This window comes from Mauremys reevesii, linkage group 13 (genome assembly GCF_016161935.1).
Source record: "Mauremys reevesii isolate NIE-2019 linkage group 13, ASM1616193v1, whole genome shotgun sequence".
NCBI classification, from domain to species: Eukaryota; Metazoa; Chordata; order Testudines; family Geoemydidae; genus Mauremys; species Mauremys reevesii.
Window position 1 is genome coordinate 4,371,612 of NC_052635.1, and position 12,607 is coordinate 4,384,218.

The window sequence follows — 12,607 nt, forward strand, 5'->3', positions numbered from 1 at the left end:
GCCCCCACAACCTCTCCTCCACCCTGTCTGTCCCCTGCCTACCCCGACCCCCCGCGGCCCTCTCCCTTCCCCCGAGCCCTCCACCCGCTCCCAGCCCCACAACCTCCCCCTCCACCCCATCTGCCCCTGCCTACCCGAGCCCCCTAGGCCCTCTCCCTTCCCCCGCGCCCGCCACCCGCACCCACCCCCCCACAACCACTCCCCTCCACCCTGTCTGTCCCCTGCCTGCCCCGAGCCCCTAGGCCCTCTCCTTCCCCGAGCCTCCACCGGCTCCCAGCCCCCACAACCTCCCCTCCACCCCATCTGCCCCTGCCTACCCAGAGCCCCTGTGCCCTCTCCCTTCCCCCGAGCCCTCCACCCGCTCCCAGCCCCACAACCTCTCCCCTCCACCCTGTCTGTCCCCTGCCTGCCCCGAGCCCCCTAGGCCCTCTCCCTTCCCCGAGCCCTCCACCGGCTCCCAGCCCCCACAACCTCTCCCCTCCACCCCGTCTGTCCCCTGCCTACCCCGAGCCCCCTGTGCCCTCTCCTTCCCCGAGCCCTCCACCCGCTCCCAGCCCCCACAACCTCTCCCCTCCACCCTGTCTGTCCCCTGCCTACCCCGAGCCCCTAGGCCCTCTCCCTTCCCGAGCCCTCCACCCGCTCCCAGCCCCCACAACCTCTCCTCCACCCCATCTGCCCCGTGCCTACCCCGAGCCCCCTAGGCCCTCTCCCTTCCCCGAGCCTCCACCCGCTCCCAGCCCCCACAACCTCTCCTCCACCCCGCCTGTCCCCTGCCTACCCCGAGCCCCCTAGGCCCTCTCCCTTCCCCCGAGCCCTCCACCCGCTCCCAGCCCCCCACAACCTCACCCCCGCCACCCCAGCAGCCCCCAGCCTACCCCGAGCCCCCACCCGCTCCCAGCCCCACAACCTCTCCCCTCCACCCCGTCTGTCCCCTGCCTACCCCGAGCCCCCACCCGCTCCCAGCCCCCACAACCTCTCCCCCTCCACCCCGAGCCCCCATGGCCCACTCCCCCCGCTTCCAGCCCCCCACTCACCATTCAGGTCATCGTTGCGGACGGTCCAGGGCTCGGCCAAGTCGAAGTGGGTGTCGCCGCCGATGTGGGGGCCGGGGAAGTAGGCGTGGGCCAGGAAGCCCCCCTCCCCGTCGAAGGGGGAGCTGTCGCCGTGGAAGCCCTCGGCGAAGAAGATCATGATGTCGGCCTGGGGCGCCCGGCCCTGGCGCACGTGGGTGTAGGGCACCTCCCGGAAGCGCAGCGGCGTGGCCGCCCCCCACACCCCAAAGGCCCGGCGGATGGCCTCCAACGTGGCCGCTTCGCCCACCTTGGGGGTATAGTTCTGGATGCTGGCAGGGGAGGGGGAATAGAGCCCGGGTCAGACCTGCATGGCTCCCCCCATGGCATTGATGCCCCATGGTCACTGCATGGCCCCCCACACCCCGTCACTGTCCCACGCCCACTGCCCCTGGCCCCATCACAGCTCAGAGTGTCCCCCGCCATGGTCTCATGGCCACCCCACTGTCCCCCCACCCTCAGCCCCCATGGCCTGGCACAGCCTTGCGACCCTGACTGTCTGGCCCCCCCAGTCCTACAAACCCCACATGGCTCCATGTCCCCCAGCCTCCCATCACTGCCCCACAACCTCCTGTCACTGCCCCCCACCCACCCCACTGCCCTGTCACTGCCCCAGAGACCCATGGCTTCCCCACTGCCCCACCACAGCCCACGGCGCCCCACAGCCCCCTCACAGACCCATGCCCCCCATCACTACCCCACAGACTCTCCCCCACTTCGCAGCCCCCCAGAGCCTACCCAGTTCCCCATGGCCCCCCAACTCTCTGCACCTTCACATCCACCCCCAGCCCCTCACAGCCGGCCTCACACGCACTCCCTGGCCTCTCACCAGAACGTAATCTCGTTGTGCTGCCATTTCAGGCCCTGGATGGCGTAGCGCCGGCGCCGCACATTGGCCTTGATCTCGGCCCCGAACTTATCTGGGACGCCGCAGCGGGGCCGCTGCATAGCCCTGGGGGGGGAGAGGAAGGGTGAGCCTGGAGGGGCAACTTCGTAAGAACTTGTCTCCTGGGGGCAGAGTCTCCCAGCGCTTGGCGCAGGTTTTCGTGTGCATGAGGGTTGAGATCCCTTCTCCTCAGCGCCATGTGGCCCGGAGTTCCATGGGCTCATCACACCCATTTCCCTTTCAAAGGGACCATTGCACAGACCCCAACCGAGATCAGGGCCCTCCCGGTGCTGGGTGCTGCACAGAGCGCACGTCACTACTAGAGCTGGGAATAGAACCCAGGTGTCCTGTCCCTTCCCTCCGTGATATCACAGCTTTGTAGCCCTGTCACTACACCCAGAACGGAGCAAAGGTCCGACTCCTGGGCCATTTCATCCCTTCCCAAATCCCTCCACACTTCCTGCCTTCATACCTGCCCTGGGGCTCGGATTGGGGGCATCAGTTTGGGAAAATCCCATGATTCTCAGTGGTGAGAATTTCCAAAGGGGCAGTTCCCATTGGCTCCCAACCCCCATTGACCACTAATGGGGCTAGAACCCAACGTCCATTGGTGCCCAACCCTCACTGACACCTAATGGGGTTAGAACCCAACGTCCATAGGCACCTAACCCCCATTGACCCTTAATGGGGTTAGAACCCAACGTCCATTGGTGCCCAACCCTCATTGACACCTAATGGGGTTAGAACCCAACGTCCATAGGCACCTAACCCCCATTGACCCTTAATGGGGTTAGAACCCAACGTCCATTGGCGCCCAACCCCCATTGACCCTTAATGGGGTTAGAACCCAATGTCTATTGGCACCCAACCCCAATTGACCTTTAATGGGGATAGAACCCAACGCCCATTGGTGCCGAACTCCCATTGACACCTAATGGGGCTAAAACACAACGTCCATTGGCGCCCAACCCCCATTGACCCTTAATGGGGTTAGAACCCAATGTCTATTGGCACCCAACCCCAATTGACCTTTAATGGGGATAGAACCCAACGCCCATTGGTGCCGAACTCCCATTGACACCTAATGGGGCTAAAACACAACGTCCATTGGCGCCCAACCCCCATTGACCCTTAATGGGGATAGAACCCAACGTCCATTGGCACCTAACCCCCATTGACCCTTAATGGGGTTAGAACCCAACGTCCACTGGTGCCCAACCCCCATTGACCCTTAATGGTGCTAGAACCCAACGTCCATTGGCGCCCAACCCCCATTGTCCCCTAACGGGGATAGAACCCAATGCCCATTGACGCCCAACCGCCATTGACATCTAATGGGGTTAGAACTCAATGTCTATTGGCACCCAACCCCCATTGACCCTTAATGAGGATAGAACCCAACGTCCATTGCTGCCCAACCCCCATTGACACTTAATGGGGTTAGAACTCAACATCTATTGGTACCCAACCCCCATTGCCCTAATGGGGATAGAACCCAACGTCCATTGGCGCCCAACCCCCACTGACCCTTAATGGGGATAGAACCCAACGTCCATTGGCGCCCAACCCCCATTGACCCTTAATGGGGATAGAACCCAACGTCCATTGGTACCCAACCCCCATTGCCCTAATGGGGATAGAACCCAACGTCCATTGGCGCCCAACCCCCACTGACCCTTAATGGGTATAGAACCCAACGTCCATTGGCGCCCAACCCCCATTGACCCATAATGGGGGTAGAACCCAACGTCCATTGGCACCCAACCCCCATTGACCCTTAATGGGGTTAGAACCCAACGTCCATTGGCGCCCAACCCCCATTGACCCTTAATGGGGATAGAACCCAACGTCCATTGGCGCCCAACCCCCATTGACCCTTAATGGGGATAGAACCCAACGTCCATTGGCACCCAACCCCCATTGACCCTTAATGGGGATAGAACCCAACGTCCATTGGCGCCCAACCCCCATTGATGCTTAATGGGGATTGTACCCAATGTCCATTGGCACCTAATCCCCATTGACCCTTAATGGGGATAGAACCCAACGTCCATTGGCGCCCAACCCCCATTGACCCTTAATGGGGATTGTACCCAATGTCCATTGGCACCTAATCCCCATTGACCCTTAATGGGGATAGAACCCAATGTCCATTGGCCCCCAACCCCCATTGACCCCTAATGGGGCTAGAACCCAACCTCCATTGGCACCCAACCCCCATTGACCCCTAATGAGGCTAGAACCCATCTCGTAGCACTAGAACTCAAAGCCCGGTAGGCTCAATGGGGGTGGTTCTCCTGGGGCTTGGCCGTGGGGTGACTCACTTCATGGTGTTGGCGTCAGCGGTCCCAGTGACCCGCAGACCGTAGAAGCTCTGCATGGCGCTGATGGCGGCTGAGAGCGACTGGGGTGAGCGCTGGGTGTGGGTCCGCAAGTCGCCGGGGGGGAGGTACCCATACTGCTGCAGCCAGGCCTGGGGAGGGAGAGAGTCAAGGGGGGCCCACAGACCCCCACAACACCGACCACCCATGCCCCTCCCCCTGGGCAGTCCCCTGTGCCCAGCTCACACACACCTGCCCTCCATCCCCCATAAACACCCCCACCTGCCCTCCTTACACCTCACGCCCCCAACCCCCACACTGACCCCATCTGCCCCACACCAACTCCCACACATACCCCTCATCGAGCACTCCATCCCCTCACCCCCACCCCGATAGTGACCCCTAAACCCCATCCCCCACACATGCCCCACAATACGCACCCAGAGCCCAGACATTGTCCCCCTATAGCGCACCCTACCACAGCCCTGAACCCATCCCCGGCATCCTGTACTCTGTGACCCAAGGCTGGGCTAGCAGGGGCTGCAGGTCAGGAGTGAGGGGCACTGGGATGGGCTAGCAGGGGGCTGCGGGTCTGGAGTGAGAGACCCTGGGCTGGGATAGCAGGGGCTGCGGGTCAGGAGTGAGGGGCACTGGGCTGGGATAGCAGGGGCTGCGGGTCAGGAGTGAGGGGCACCGGCAGAGCTAGAGGGGGCAGGGCCAGGCTGGCAGGGGGCTGCAGGTCAGGAGTGAGGGGCACTGGCAGAGCTAGAGGGGGCAGGGCCAGGCTGGCAGGGGGCTGCGGGTCAGGAGTGAGGGGCACCGGCAGAGCTAGAGGGGGCAGGGCCAGGCTGGCAGGGGGCTGCAGGTCAGGAGTGAGGGGCACCGGCAGAGCTAGAGGGGGCAGGGCCAGGCTGGCAGGGGGCTGCAGGTCAGGAGTGAGGGGCACCGGCAGAGCTAGAGGGGGCAGGGCCAGGCTGGCAGGGGGCTGCGGGTCAGGAGTGAGGGGCACCGGCAGAGCTAGAGGGGGCAGGGCCAGGCTAGCAGGGGCTGCAGGTCAGGAGTGAGGGGCATTGGCAGAGCTAGAGGGAGCAGGGCCAGGCTGGCAGGGGGCTGCGGGTCAGGAGTGACGGGCACCGGCGGGGCTGGCAGGGGCAGGGCTGGGCTGGCAGGGGCTGCGGGTCGGGAGTGAGGGGCACCGGCAGGGCTGGCGGGGGCAGGGTTGGGCTGGCAGGGGCTGCGGGTCGGGTGTGAGGGGCACTGGCAGGGCTGGGCTGGCAGGGGGCTGCAGGTCAGGAGTGAGGGGCACTGGCAGGGCTGGCAGGGGCAGGGTTGGGCTAACAGGGGCTGCGGGTCAGGAGTGAGGGGCACCGGCAGGGCTGGCAGGGGCAGGGCTGGGCTAACAGGGGCTGCGGGTCAGGAGTGAGGGGCACCGGCAGGGCTGTGGGGAGCCCAGGGCTGGGCTAACAGGGGCTGCGGGTCAGGAGTGAGGGGCACCGGCAGAGCTCGAGGGGGCAGGGCTGGGCTGGCAGGGGCTGCGGGTCGGGAGTGAGGGGCACCGGCAGGGCTGGGCTGGCAGGGGCTGTGGGTTGGGAGTGAGGGGCACTGGCAGGGCTGGGCTGGCAGGGGCTGGGCTGGCAGGGGCTGCGGGTCGGGAGTGAGGGGCACCGGCAGGGCTGGCGGGGGCAGGGCCGGGCTGGCAGGGGGCTGCGGGTCTGGAGTGAGGGGCACTGGCAGGGCTGGGCTGGCAGGGGGCTGCGGGTCGGGAGTGAGGGGCACTGGCAGGGCTGTGGGGAGCCCAGGGCTGGGCTAACAGGGGCTGCGGGTCGGGAGTGAGGGGCACCGGCGGGGCTGGCGGGGGCAGGGCCGGGCTAGCAGGGGCTGCGGGTCGGGAGTGAGGGGCACCGGCAGGGCTGGCGGGGGCAGGGCCGGGCTGGCAGGGGGCTGCGGGTCAGGAGTGAGGGGCACCGGCAGGGCTGGCGGGGGCAGGGCTGGGCTAGCAGGGGGCTGCGGGTCAGGAGTGAGGGGCACCGGCAGGGCTGGCGGGGCAGGGGCTGCGGGTCAGGAGTGAGGGGCACCGGCAGGGTTGGGCTGGCAGGGGCTGGGCTAAGGAGTGAGGGGCTGCGGTTCCGTAGTGCGGGGCACCGGCGGGTCTGGCTGGGGCAGGGTTGGTCTGGCAGGGGGTTGCGGGTCGGGAGTGAGGGGCACTGGCAGAGCTAGAGGGGGCAGGGCCAGGCTAACAGGGGCTGCGGGTCAGGAGTGAGGGGCACCGGCAGGGCTGTGGGGAGCCCAGGGCTGGGCTAACAGGGGCTGCGGGTCGGGAGTGAGGGGCACCGGCAGGGCTGGCGGGGGGTGGTCTTGTTGAATAAGGGCTGTTAGTGAGAGGCAGGAAGTTGGGGGACCCTTAACCCCGTGTGTTCTGGATTGTCCCCACTGGCTCAATTCCTCAGCCATGCTCCCGGTGGCCGCACCCCCTCGCTCCGGTTCACCTCCGGAGCCCTCCAGCTGATTTATCCTCTGACTTCCTTTCTTCCCTCCCCCGCCCCAGCTCTAAATACAGCCCATCCCCCGCCCCCGCTTCCGCTCCCCCACCCCCAGGGGCTACATTTTCTCTTCCAAGCGAGACACAAACAAGTGTCTCCCACTCGCCGGCGCAGCTCCCACCAGCTCGACACGGTTCTCACTAGCCTGGTTCATTGACTCTCCTCCCAGCCGAACCCCCCCAGGCGGGATTTTCACCCTGCCCGTGTCTCCGTTCAGCTCGGTCCCGGGGCTGGGAGCTCGGCCTGCACTCGTCTAGTCCGGGCCTGGTTCGTTCGTTCTTCCGACCGACAGGTGGAAGGGAAAAGGCTGCCCCCGCCCCCCCGGGTCCTTCCTGCCTTTCCCTGCAGCCCTGCCTTGGGCAGCTGGGTCCTGCAGCCGCCTGCAGGCCTGCGCTGGGCTCCCTTGGCCCCATCCTGAGCTCGCCCAGCTCCTCGCGAGCTCTGCCCAGCCTGGGGCAGGAAAGGCGGCGCTGGCCGGTCCCCCCTTCCCCCTTCGCCACACAAACAGGCCTTTGTGGCTGGGGGATTTGGTGGCGAGTTCCCCCCCCCCAGGGAATCCCAGCCAGCCCCCCCCACCCGCTGGAGCATGGAAGAGAAGGAAGGAGACGGACTTGGCTCCCGAGCCAGAGGGCAGAACGAGCAGAGAGTTCGGTGGAAGCCAGGAAAACGCTGGCCACAGAAACGGGGTGGGAGGCCAGGGCTTCGGTGAGTCCCTCAAGGAATGATTGTGTAGCTGGAACAGCCTCCGGAGTGTGGACGAGAGAGCGAGTGTGGATAGGTCGATTGTCGGGGGGTGGACGGAGACCGGGCAGGGGAACGAACGAACGAAAGTGAGAGGCAGGCGAAGGAGGAACATGCCAGTTTCTTGGGTGACATCCAGCCATTTCGGAGCGGGTCCAGATGTGACTCACGCGGCAGCCCAGCGAGTGGAGTGGGGGGGGGACCCCAGAGCTGTGGGAGGGGAGGGCCAGTGAAATGAGAGAAGGGCTCAGTAACGAAGCCCAAAGGGAAGAAGAGGGAGTGGGGGGATGAGTGGTGGGACGGGACATTTCAGGGCTGGCCCCGGAGGGCGGCAAAGCCCAGATGAAGGAGAAGGAGAAGGAAGGAAGGAAGGGGAGAGAGGCCTGAAGGAAGATTGGTCGGGGTCGCCCCGTAGAGAAGCGTTGTCCCGGGGAGGGGGAGGGGAGGAAGGCTAGGAAAAGAGTGTAAATAAACTAATGGAAGCGGAGGAGGAAGGGACGGGGGGGACAAAGGAAAGGAGGGAATGGGACACTCTGCCCAGCGGAGGAGGAAGGGACGGGGGAGGAAAGGAGGGAATGGGACACTCTGCCCAGCGGAGGAGGAAGGGACAGGGGAGGAAAGGAGGGAATGGGACACTCTGCCCAGCGGAGGAGGAAGGGACGGGGGGGAGGAAAGGAGGGACTGGGACACTCTGCCCAGTGGCGGAGGACGGGACGGGGGGGCCAAAGGACAGGAGGGACTGGGACACGCTGCCCAGCGGCGGCGGAAGGGACGGGGAGAGGAAAGGAGGAATGGGACACTCTGCCCAGCGGAGGAGGAAGGGACGGGGTGGAAAGGAGGGAATGGGACACTCTGCCCAGTGGAGGAAGGGACGGGGAGGAAAGGAGGGAATGGGACACTCTGCCCAGCGGAGGAGGAAGGGACGGGGGAGGAAAGGAGGAATGGGACACTCTGCCCAGCGGAGGAGGAAGGACGGGGTGGAAAGGAGGGAATGGGACACTCTGCCCAGCGGAGGAGGAAGGGATGGGGGTGGAAAGGAGGGAATGGGACACTCTGCCCAGTGGAGGAGGAAGGGACGGGGGACAAAGGAAAGGAGGAATGGGACACTCTGCCCAGCGGAGGAGGAAGGGACGGGGGTGGAAAGGAGGGAATGGGACACTCTGCCCAGCGGAGGAGGAAGGGACGGGGGTGGAAAGGAGGAATGGGACACTCTGCCCAGTGGAGGAAGGGACGGGGGGGAGGAAAGGAGGGAATGGGACACTCTGCCCAGCGGAGGAGGAAGGGACGGGGGAGAGGAAAGGAGGGAATGGGACACTCTGCCCAGCGGAGGAGGAAGGGACAGGGGTGTGTGGAAAGGAGGGAATGGGACACTCTGCCCAGCGGAGGAAGGGATGGGGTGGAAAGGAGGGAATGGGACACTCTGCCCAGCTGAGGAGGAAGGACGGGGGTGGAAAGGAGGGAATGGGACACTCTGCCCAGCGGAGGAGGAAGGGACGGGGAGCCGTGGGGTGTCTGGCTGAGGGGTTGGGAGCCGTGGGGTGCCTGGCTGAGGGGGCGGGGGCCGTGGGGTGTCTGGCTGAGGGGGCGGCCGTGGGGTGCCTGGCTGAGGGGGCAGGGGTGCCTGGCTGAGGGGGCAGGGGGCCGGGGTGTCTGGCTGAGGGGCGGGGCACGGGGGCTGTGGGGTTCCTGGCTGAGGGGGCCGGGGTGTCTGGCTGAGGGGGCGGGGGCACGGGGGCTGTGGGGTTCCTGGCTGAGGGGGGCTGGGGTGTCTGGCTGAGGGGGCGGGGGCACGGGGGCTGTGGGGTTCCTGGCTGAGGGGGCGGGGCCGGGGGCTGTGGGGTGTCTGGCTCAGGAGGGGGTCAGGCGAGAAGGGAGGAGCGCGGAAGCCCCGAAGGGGGCCGAGCCTGCAGCCCAGGGCAGGGCCGAGGAACCGGAGTCCCGCGATGGAATGTGCAGTTTTGGCCGCCAAAGTTTGGCGGGGGCGCCCAGGAAAAGCCGGGCACGAAGCGGCCGGGAGCGCTCCAGGACAGGGACTTGGGCAGAGGAGGTGGGGGCTTGGGACCCCAGGAAAGAGGGGCCGGGGCGGGGAGCAGGGGCCGCACGGCCAGTGTGGACGCGGCCCCGAGCTGTCGGGGATCAGGGGACTTGGCCCCCGGGCTGTCGGGGATCAGGGCGCGGCCCCGGGCTGTCGGGGGATCGGGGGCGCGGCCCCGGGCTGTCGGGGATCAGGGGCGCGGACCCCGGGCTATCGGGGCGCGGACCCCGGGCTGTCGGGGTGGGATGGGGGCGCGGCCCCGGGCTGTCGGGGTCGCGGCCCCGGGCTGTCGGGGAGGGATCGGGGACGCGGCCCCGGGCTGTCGGGGAGGGTCGGGGGCGCGGCCCCGGGCTGTCGGGGGTCGGGGCGCACGGCCAGCGCGGGACGCGGCCCCGGGTTTCGGGGCGGCAGCAGCCGGAGCCCCCCGGGCCGGGCCGGGCCGGGCCGGGCCGCGCTCACCTCGGGGCTGAAGCGGGGCTCCGCGGGGGCGCCCGGCAGCAGCGCGCTCAGCACCAGGCTGGCGGCCAGCAGCGCGGGCGCGGGGCTCGGCGAGCGGCGCATCCTCCTGCCCGGGCAGCGCGGGACTGCGGACGTGGGCAGCGCCGGCCCCACTTAGCGCGGGGGCGGGCGCGGGGCCGGGCCGGGCCGGGCCGGGCCGCTGGAGCCCCTAGAGGAGAGAGGGGAGGGACGGGAGAGCTCGGCCCGGGGCGGGGGTCCCTGGGGTCCGGGGATAGATTGGGGGGGATCCCGGGGTGTGGGGGGGATCCGGGGGGGATCCCTGGGAGTCCTGGGGATAGATTGGGGGATGTCTGGGGGGATCCCGGGGTGTCTGGAGGGATCCCAGGGGTTCGAGGGGTGGATCCCGGGGTGTCAGTGTGTGGGTCTTGGGGTGGATTCCGGGGTGTCTGGGGGATAGATTAGGGGGTGTCTGGGGGGATCACGGGGTGTCTGGGTGCGATCCGGGGGGTGGATCCCTGGGGCTCCGGGGGATAGATTAGGGGGTGTCTGGGGGTGGATCCCGGTTGTCTGGGGATAGATTAAGGTGTCTTGGGGTGGATCCTGGGTGTCTGGGGGATAGATTAGCGGGTGTCTGGGGGGTGGATTCCGGCATGTCTGGGGGATAGATTAATGGATGTCTGGGGTGGATCTGGGGTGTCTGGGGGATAGATTAGGGGGTGTCTAGGGGTGAATCTAGGAGTGTGTGGGGGATAGATTAGGGGGTGTCTGGGGTGGATCGCAGATGTCTCGGGGATAGATCGGGGTGGATCCGGGGTGTCTAGGAGATAGATTAGGGGTGTCTGGGGTGGATTCCGGGGTGTCTCGAGGAATAGATTAGGGGGTGTCTGGTGGGTGGATCCGGGGTGTCAGTGTATGGGTCTGGGAGTGGATTCCGGGGTGTCTGGGGGATAGATTAAGGGGTGTTTGGGGGGTGGATCCAGGATGTCTCGGGGGATAGATCTGGGGGTGTCTGGGGGTGGATCTGGGGATAGATCAGGGGTGTCAGGTTGGATCCCGGGTGTCTGGGGATAGATTAGGGGTGTCTGGGGTGGATCTGGGGATAGATCAGGGTGTCGGGTTGGATCCCGGGGATCTGGGGATAGATTAGGGGTGTCTGGGGTGGATCTGGGGATAGATCAGGGTGTCAGTGTATGGGTCTGGGAGTGGATTCCGGGGTGTCTGGGGGATAGATTAAGGGGTGTCTGGGGGTGGATCTGGAGATAGATCAGGGGTGTCGGGTTGGATCCCGGGGTGTCTGGGGGATAGATTAGGGGGTGTCTGGGGGTGGATCTGGGGATAGATCAGGGGTGTCAGTGTATGGGTCTGGGAGTGGATTCCGGGGTGTCTGGGGGATAGATTAAGGGGTGTCTGGGGGTGGATCTGGGGATAGATCAGGGGTGTCAGGTTGGATCCCGGGGTGTCTGGGGGATAGATTAGGGGGTGTCTGGGGGTGGATCTGGGGATAGATCAGGGGTGTCGGGTTGGATCCCGGGGGATCTGGGGGATAGATTAGGGGGTGTCTGGGGGTGGATCTGGGGATAGATCAGGGGTGTCGGGTTGGATCCCGGGGGATCTGGGGGATAGATTAGGGGGTGTCTGGGGGTGATCTTACAGAGGCGCCAGGCAGATATGGGTGGTGGCTGAAGACAGGCAGACTGAGGGGGCTGGTGCAGGCGGGAGTGGGGGCTGTGGGGCAGGATGTGGGTCTCTCTCATCAGCACATTTCCCACCATCGGTTTGTTCCTCTGGTTCTTTGATCCTGTGGCTGCTGAATCAGCCACCTCTGATTTCGCTAAGCGAGGCCTCGACCCCAGCTGGGGTCAGACAGCGAACTCAGGAGTCCTGGCTCCCAGCCGCCGCTCTAACCACTAGACCCAGCTCCACTCCCAGAGCCAGCGATAGAACCCAGGAGTCCTAGCTCCCAGCCGCCGCTCTAACCACTAGCCCTCACTCCCCTCCCAGTCCTGGCTGGCTCCCAGCACCCCCCACCCCAATCAGGTCACGGACCTTGGCTGTTTTCTTTAGCAGCATGAAAGGACAGACAGTGGGGGGGGGGAATGGGGAACGCGTGGAGGGAGGGGGGCAACCCGTCCTGGTGCCCCCATCTCCCCCTCCTGCCACTGGGTGGCGCCAGAGGCTATAGGGTGGAGATGGGGGGGAGTTGGCTCTTAAAGGGCCGGTGCCACAATTCTGGGACCCCCCAATACCAGGCTCTTCAAGGGCCGGAACTGCAATTCCTGCCCCCCCAGCCCCCCGCAATGTGAGTTACGAACATTTCCAGCCGCTGTTCAGGTGGCCACTAGGGGGCGCAGAGCCGGGAGTCCGTGTAAACAGGAAATTGAGCAAAGTGGTAGCGCCGCAGCTCGGAGACCCCCCCCTCCCCCATAAGTCTCTTCAAGGCGCAGCAGCGCCCTGCCGGGGCGGGGGCTGGGCACAGAGACCTTTGCCCGGGGGCGGGGGGGGCACCTCCCGCCTGAACCCCAAGACCCAGCGCCGCGAGGGGGAGGGGCGAGTTA

The 12,607-nt window shown here is 66.2% G+C and overlaps 1 protein-coding gene across 1 annotated transcript in view; it reads right to left on the minus strand.

Annotated features, from left to right (window-relative positions):
- Positions 1–10,167, minus strand: part of MMP14 (matrix metallopeptidase 14) — a 19,123-nt gene extending 8,956 nt beyond the window's left edge. Inside the window, exons 1-4 of the mRNA XM_039497981.1 lie at positions 10,053–10,167; positions 4,281–4,429; positions 1,900–2,022; positions 1,035–1,342 (exon numbers count right to left, since the gene is read on the minus strand). Coding sequence (XP_039353915.1) covers positions 1,035–1,342; positions 1,900–2,022; positions 4,281–4,429; positions 10,053–10,154 — 682 coding nt within the window. The 5' untranslated portion in view covers positions 10,155–10,167. The remainder of the gene's footprint in view (positions 1–1,034; positions 1,343–1,899; positions 2,023–4,280; positions 4,430–10,052) is intronic.
- Between the last annotated feature and the right edge of the window lie 2,440 nt (positions 10,168–12,607).